Source organism: Cryptomeria japonica, chromosome 7 (assembly GCF_030272615.1).
Source record: "Cryptomeria japonica chromosome 7, Sugi_1.0, whole genome shotgun sequence".
Lineage (NCBI taxonomy): Eukaryota > Viridiplantae > Streptophyta > Pinopsida > Cupressales > Cupressaceae > Cryptomeria > Cryptomeria japonica.
This window is the reverse complement of record NC_081411.1, coordinates 70,844,928-70,853,704: the sequence shown is the minus strand read 5'-3', so window position 1 is coordinate 70,853,704 and position 8,777 is coordinate 70,844,928. Positions and strand designations below refer to the sequence as shown.

At 31.6% G+C, this 8,777-nt stretch overlaps 1 protein-coding gene across 1 annotated transcript in view; it reads left to right on the top strand.

Annotated features, from left to right (window-relative positions):
* The first annotated feature begins 3,991 nt into the window (after positions 1-3,991).
* The window catches only part of LOC131064479 (LOB domain-containing protein 4-like), a 31,033-nt gene continuing 26,247 nt past the window's right edge, over positions 3,992-8,777 (top strand). Inside the window, exons 1-3 of the mRNA XM_059208231.1 lie at positions 3,992-4,003; positions 4,099-4,211; positions 4,573-4,747. Of these exons, the coding sequence (XP_059064214.1) occupies positions 3,992-4,003; positions 4,099-4,211; positions 4,573-4,747 (300 nt within the window). The remainder of the gene's footprint in view (positions 4,004-4,098; positions 4,212-4,572; positions 4,748-8,777) is intronic.

The window sequence follows — 8,777 nt, the reverse complement described above, 5'->3', positions numbered from 1 at the left end:
ATTTTCACCCTCTTTTTGTGTAGAATATAAAGTCCTTGAATTTAAAACTAAAGCGTAAAAGGATCCATTTATTTCATTTATCCATGCTTCTTCTAATTCAATTTGTCTCTTCTTCTTCCAACACATATCTAGATGATGATTTAGGTTCCTTAGAATTCAACGATATTAAAATTTAGAGTGAATCATCTCCTCCAAAAATTTCAACACTTACTAATCATCCTACATTTGATTTGGGAAAAAGCTATGGAGTCATTTTAAAAAAAAAATCAAAGCATGGATACAAGATATAGATGATTTAGGATGTTTGCAAAAAAGTATTGAGACTCATGATAAATATGCATTACACTTTGTAAAGAGGTTTTAGGTTTCCAACCTCCTCCTTAGTCTACATGTCTCCCCATTGTCTAATACATCTATGTCTTCTTCTCCTATTTTTTCATATAGAATAGAGATTATTCTGTTTAGTCTTATTAAAGATAACTTGATTTCTCTCCAATGAAAAATCAAAGGAAAAATCATAAAAAAATCATTAAAAAATAATGAAAATCCTTTGTTATGTATGAATCATCAAATCAATTGTCATTCCACTAATGAATACCAATATTTGGAGTGTAAAATTCAACAACTTATCATAACTAGTATCATTCAAATGACAAGAGACAATAAATGGCACCTTTGTCCTATCCCTTCTAGATCATATTTATTTCCTATTATGTTGCTCCTTACTATGTAATATTCATAGCTTATTGTTTAGGTCCTCATTCTCATTCATAGTTGTATAGTTTCATGGGCAATCATACTTGGGTGGAAATATAATAGACTAATTTTTCATCTGTGTACTAAAATGACATGTTGTAGAAAGAATGGATGTGATAATTTTGAATTTCTATAGACATAGAATACTAGTACTAGAATTAATTTTGATGAGTATCTTGCATGAAGTACTTTTTGGAGGGATTGATTAGACCTTAGACATTCAAAGTGGGGAAATTTATGGATGAAAAGATTGCATATAATGTCCATTCTCCCAAGAGAATTACTGATTTAGCAATAACTCTTAAACTATTTGAAATTAAAACATTTCATTTAGTTTCTTTTCTAAAACAAACTCATCATCCTTTGAGTATCCTATTGGGCTCTAGGAGTAGCATAAACTACAAGTATGAGAATAAATAGGAAGCCCTCAATAATGCTTTCATGCAAATTCATATCAAAATATAACCTCGGGAGTGATAGAAGTAATATATTTCCCCTTTGTAGAAGGGTATTAAATATCCCACTATGTTACACAATAATGGGATCCAAAAATGTTTCTTGATTGCTACTAGCTGAGGTTCTTTTACCAATAATAGTAACCATAGTCCATTTCTCTATTTTGGGAGCTTCAAGAGCATGCAAAGTGTCAACCACATATGAAGGGGTTTAGCCCCTATGGTCACTAATAGGCAATCCTTGATTTTATGCTCTAATGACTAGAACTAGATATAAGTATTTTACAAATTTATATAAAAGCATTCATTGAGCATGGAAAAAAAATCCAATTTGAATATCAATCAAATCCTTGAGATCTTGTGACAAGTAAACTCCTAGATAGACCTATTTCTAGGGTTAACCTTCATAAAACTAGTCTTTTTCAACACAAATAACCTTCTTTAGGGAAGAGGCAATAGTTGAAAAAAATTGCTAGCAATGAAAGGGAAAGGTAGGAAACTCAATACAAACTGGCACACTATGTTTCTTATCATCCAGGGGTAAAACTAGAAAGTTGTATCCCACTTCATAGAGAAAATGACCAATGTTGATTTAACCATTTAAATTCAATCAATAGAAAGTGAAATATATGTTTTCAATTTTAAAATGATGTAAACTAATAAAATGTATACTTTTTGTGAATTTTATGTTTGTAATTTTTGAAAAAATTTAAAAAATTATTTGAATATACTTTCTTATAAAGTAAACACTATAATTTAGTTGTTGATAAATACTAAAATTGAAGTTACATGAGATGTTACACTTTATATAGTAAATTTTACCTTTTTTTCTTCATTTTTTTATGTATATTGATAACTTGAAACTTTAGTGCAAAATTATATTTTTCAATAAATTTGAAAAGTTGTGTATTGAAATATAACTCTTTCCATTGACATTAGATTTTTTCTTAATTATTTATCCAAATTAGAAAATAATTATATCATCTTGACATGGACTCTTTTCTCTAGTCCATTTATTCTTTTCATTTTTTTAAATAAATGTTAATATTTTTCCTTTACAAGACAGTCAACCTTATATTTTATTGTTGATTACCTATTTTCAATAAAAATAAAATATAAAATATTAAAAACTCATTAAAATATTAAAATATATATATTGGACAATCCACTTATAGACATATAAATGTATATTTTTACATTTCAAAAAAAATATTATTTATAAGAATAGGAGTTGTTGAAACATCGAGCTTTTAATTATTTTTATAAAAAAATTGGCAATTAGACCCAAAGTGCTATAAAGAATGCATTTAGTAGACAATTCCAATTGGAAAAGTTGTCGCCCAAGTATAAGATAGCTATAATGCATCTCTATGGACCATATGTTTGACAAAAATTAATTTTTAGTTAGAATTACTTAAATACACTTGTGCTGATAAGTTCGCTTGAAATGTGACACATTTTTGTGCTTTTACCCCCATGATAGACAAATATCAAGTCCCTGGCTATAAAACTAAAAGCAATGACCTAAAATAACAAGAGATTCATTGAAGAATGGACTGGACATGATTAATTTCAATAAAGAATAAACAAAAAACTCCTTGGTGTGGTTTAGAATACAATAGAGGAACACTCCATGAGTTGCATAGGTTTTGCCAACCCCATCTAATAGCATGCATTCAATAGGGGACCTTGCAATAAAGTAACCAATAAGACTAGGTTTCTCTAGCCAATGATATGCAATATCAAAATTTGAGATTGGTAAAACCACATATGTGAGAGTTTTAGAATGCACACCTCTTGAAAAAACTTTGAAACAAACTTCTAGTGATGCTTTCTTGAAGGAACCTTTTTTGACAACCATCAAAGTATCAATGCTAGCTTAAATTGTTAGGCTAAAGCTGATTGAGGATATATAAAGAAGCACTTAAAAATATCGCAATAAATGTTGTATGATGCAAGGAAGAACTACAGAGAAAATTCAAGTTACAAAACCAAAGAGAAAACCCTAGCAAATCAATTTTTCTAAACATGAAAAAATTAACATCCCTTTTGTTTTCAAAATATTCAATTATCTTGCCTATAATTTCAACCATATCATAAAGTAATTGTAATGATCAATATTTGATTCATCTTAACTAATTGCTATATTTTAACATCATAAATTCATTGAGTGATATGAAAAGTTGTTATATTAACTAATTGCTTATATTCCAATAATTAACAAATGCTAATTTTAGAAAAGAAACTCAACTTCAACACTATGAGTGTTTTAATAACAAATTTCAAGACAAGTCTATAGAGGCTATTTAAAAACAAATAATTTATTCATTAATATTCAACAAATATTTGTGTTTGGTATAAATTAAACTTAAAGCTAGTATAAGCCCTAACAATTATAATCTTCATTTATTAACTAAAATTGTGATATTTACAAGTTGTTGATTTCAAACTAGTATTGAACCTACCTCCAATTAATTTCATAATTAATCTATCAACTAACCAAAAAGAATTCTATTATCACAATATTATAAAAATAAATGACACCTATTAATTAATTGAAATTGAAAATCATATTAAATATAACTATATTAATATCGAATTTACCTTAATAACTCTTTGAAGAGGTCTTATTAAATACAAGGCTAAAATTTAGACCGAATCCCAAATTCTCATTCCCCACTTTGAAAAATTGATATTTCTAACTCTTGAGTCTTAGCCAAAAAAAAGTTTGAATGTTCATGAGAAAAAAAATAAACCAGCCGTACTAATAGAGACTAATAATGGTGTTTTACGTAAGACAGCGTCTATCCAAAACAGTGAATGCACAATATTAATTAATAAATATAGTCAAATATGTATATTAAAAAAAACTTTTGACTGCAAACAGATAGACTCTGGATCTAATAATGATGATGTTACACTCCAATGTCAGGCGCGGGATTGTTTTCTCGTATGCCGAATTGATTGCCGCCTCTACGCAACTGCCACGGATATTTTATTGTATTCTCTTTGTTTTCCTTCTCATATTTTCACATGTTTGCAAGAAAAATAGCAACAGCGGGTGAATCGTGTGGTGAATTTAGAAAACGGGATCTTATAAGTCAGTCAGCACTTGTAGGCGCACTAGTTTAAAAACGTTTTGATTAACCATTGTTCAATGAAACATAAACACTTGTTTTCTGATTGTAGCCCACACCAGTACTTTTGGGCGCACCAGTTTAAAAACGTTTTGATTAACCCTTGTTCAATAAAATATAAACGCTTGTTTGCAAATTGTACCCCACACCATTTTTCTCAACAGCATTTTGGAATGTGTCTAGATGGTTTACTTGTTTCTTTGATTATAAAATACTTATGCTAGGGTTTCATTACCACCAGACATGGCAAGAAGAATGTCCTGCGGGGCCTGTAGAGCACAACGCAAGAAATGCGCGGAAGAATGTGTTTTGGCTCAACATTTTCCTCCCGATGATCCGCTCAAATTCGCCATTGTGCAGAAGGTTTTTGGAACGAAAAATATCATCAAGTTGCTTCAAGTAATTTCTAACCATGGTCTCTTTTTTATTATTGTTCAAAGAGCTTTTAAATTAGAAACAGAAAATACTTAGATTTGAACGGCCTTATCTTTTTTCTAGAATTTGTTTCCTTGCGTATGACTTGAAATTCACATGGTATGGAACCTAAAATTCACATAGTATGACACCCGAAATTTATAGATGCATCTTAATTGATATTGTTAATTAATAGCCACTGCTAAAAAAATTTAAGCTGAATTCGGTTGTGAAGGCGCGTATCCATATGTTGCCATTCAAATGATTCTACTTGTTTGCTTCATTTGCGTTGATTCTTGCAATATAAATTATATGTTGTAGAGATTATGAGTAATTATGTTCTGATGGAACCTGCGTAAAACATATGACACTATTTGGTGGGTCTAATCTTCGAGAGCTAATTACTCCCACACAAATGAGGATTTCTTAATGTCTATTTTAATCGGTTGGTTGAGTTTTGGGCTTCTCTTACTAATTGCTTACCAAGGTATCATATACACAAGAGTTTACTTTAGGCTTGTCTATATAGATTCAGTTTTCGATTTCACATGAGAATGCCTCTGTATGGTTCTGTGGATGTGAAATCTTGTTAATGACAGACTTGTTTGAGATTTTACTTTTGATTGAAATAAAAACCTAGTTATCTGACCTACCTCTCCTTTTGTACAACCACTGCAACAAGGGAACATTGACTCCAGTGAATCAGAGGTTTGATTTTCCCCTACTAAATCGATGCTCCGGAATGTCCATGCCTTATGACTGACAAATTAACTAAAATAAATGGGATTAAGGTTTTACTGAAATTGAAATAAAATAAATCTTCGGCAGAAACCATTCAAACTGCCTCTATAAGAACATAAAAATTCTCAACGTAATCAAGAGTGAAAGAGTCTGTGAAAATAGTTTATTTTGAAAATCATTTGTAAGTGGCAGTAAAGGTCTTATGGAAGGGGCTTCCTCAAAAATAAAGCTGAAGCTATTGAGATTGTTTTAGGCATATTTCAAAGTTGTAGGTTTCATGAATTTCTGGTGCAATCTAGCTTAAAAATTAAAGCTCGGACATTTAACGAAGTTGGTCTTCCCATGAACACAATACCTTTGCATATAGAGACAAACACAAGTAAAACATAAATATTTTGCTTTCAAATTATTTTTTAACAAAAATCTAAACTTATGTTATTGACAAGTGGCAACTTAAATTCTTAAATTGGTGGGGCAATTTCTAGTCACACCTCTTTTTCACTTACTTGATATATGCAAGCCTAAAAAGTAGGAGTTTCCATTTTATTTAAAGATTCTAACTAATCTAGTAGCAAATTTTATTTTTCTTCATAAATGATGTAGGAGCATCATTCCTCTTCAAGAAGTGGTTATACCACGTCATGGGAAATTGAGAAAATAGTACACAATGTAATTTGAAGGCAAGTAGTTATCAGAAAATGTTTTAGACAAGAACAAACTAGAAAACGGAAAGGTTATAAAGAGAGGCAATGACATCAATGAAGGGAGTGATTGGGAGGAAGGATCATTGGTTTAAGAGAAGGTTTTGTGGTCCAAGATCAATGAATAATATTTTCATCGATGCCTTGTAATTTTTCTTGCGTGTTTTTCTTAGAATAGAAGGGCATTGATAATTTATGTTTTGTTATTCTGTGTTCCTATTATTTGGATTAATAGAGATAATTAGCATTAGTTATTTGTTTGGGTTTAACTTCCATCATAATTGTGGCTCTATCAATTTAGCAAGTTTGTTTTAGCATTCTAATTTCCTATCACCTTGAGGACAAAGATATTTGGCACTTGTTTGTGATTATGAAAATTGTCTCTATCGACATGGTATCAAACCCAATGGTTCTGAGTGTGCAAGTCAAATGCCAAATGGGAAGCATCCCATGATAGAACCTAAGAGGAGAGAAGAAATGCGACTACACATTTATGAGTAAGAGAAAAGGATTGCAATAATAAGAAGGATCGAGATTAGTGTAAGAAGACTCATAAGAATTATATCTTGGGATGGGTAATGAGATGAAGTGGAGTAAAGGAAACAAAATGAATTTTTTTTGATAAAGATAAACAGGTTTTACAGGAACCTGAAACACAAAGTATTACAGACCAAAGCTAGCAGCCAACCAGCCCAAAAAAATAAGCAAAATAGGGGACAAACCCCACACAGATCGAAAGCCAAAAAGCCAAAACAGAAGAACCAAAAAACAAGGCAAACCACTCAACTAAGAGAGTGCATCAATTCAATATTTTTCTAAATAATCCCCTTATTAATTTTCTCCAAATCTTGCATGATGAATCTAGAGGTTCCCTCCTCCTAGCTCTGGCTTCTAGTTCTAGTGCAAAGACCCGAGCTAGTCTTCCCACTAGCAGTACTCTGTCCACCCTCTGATGCAATCTTTTTCTTCTTTTCCCCCAAGGGGGGGTCACTGGTGATGGTCCTGGTTCTATAATCAATCAAAATGGAATTATTTTTTTCCAAACCATCAGCACTATTGTTCATCGCCTGCATACTGATTTCCACCAGATTATTCAGGTTTTTGTTGATCTCACTCATATCCTCTTCCAACTTCTCAATTATGCACTCTAGGTCAATCTTCATAGTTTCCACATCCTGAGAAATTTTCTGGACCATACTCATGATCTTCTCAGTTTTACTAGGCCTAAGGGATTTTGTGAAAGTCTCAATAATTCCTTTAATCCCATCTCTTAGGGATCCAATTTCCTTATCCACCCACTTCCAGGAGTTCTGCTAACTTCTAGTAGCCTCCAATAGCAGATTTCCCATCACCCTCTCCTTTATCTCACCTTTATTTTCCTTATTCTCAAACCCCTATTTCTCATCATTCACATTGATATGGATGTCCAACCTAATCTCATGGTCTACAACTTTGGACCCACTAGATTTGGTTAATTTTGTATTCTTTCTAGTGGGTAGCTCCACATCTTGCATTATCCTGCTGCTAGATTTGAACTTACTTGCCACCCACCTTGGAGGATCAATTTTCTTACTACTGTTAGTTCCCAGGGTCGCCATAAGCTCCCCTTATTTCTTTGATCTATACTCAGGGTCCTCCATATCCTTGATATCATTCCAATCTATGGCAGTACCACTATCATCCATCCATCTCCATATTCATCCATCTCCATATCAAAAATGAACATGAGAAGTTGAACATGATTGCAAGAAGAATAGATGCATTGGTATTTTCCCAATATTGTCATGATTGTAGGAAATATGAGAGAATTCAAAGAGAACAAGTCTATAGAAGAGTCATGTCATGTGGAAAGAATTGTTAAAAATAATGAAGATGCTCATGAAGACTACAAATATTTTGTAGGTGTTAAGGAAGAAGATTACCAGGTGACATAAAATAATAAAGATATTAATTTTCAAAGTTTAGAAAGCTCAAACTTTGGTTGTCTTGATGATTTGTTGAAAGATGATACTCGAAGTGGTTCAAAGTTCAATGAAGTAGAAAATTTGGTTAATTTTCTTATTTCTGAAGATGATAATTGTAATGAATAGGAAGGCAACTCCATGTTTACAAAGGCAAAAGTGCACTTAAAGGAAAATTTTAGTTTGAAGGAGCATATTGATGGTGAAAGTGCAAACTTAGTGAAGAAGATTACAACAAATACATAAAGTATTGAAGTTTCAATTGAGATTGCTGTGAAAGAACCAAGGTATGTTGGAGATACAAATAATTTTTTGTTAAAAATGATATTGTAAAACTAAAAACTTATGAGGTAACTTCTGATGAAGTTTTAGTTTCCTTTGGGATGATATTGGTTAACAATTGTAAAGATGACACAACATTGTGGCAATTTGAAGTTGAAAAAGAAATTAGAAGGTGAAGGTATCAAAATAAAGTAGAGGGTAAACAAATGCACAAGGAGAAACTCAAAAAGAGAAAATGAAAGCATGGAGAAAATTTGGAGGGGACAATACAAAGTATGTGAAGACAGGGGTGTTAGATACTTGGTTAGTCCCAAAGACACTAAGAGGGGG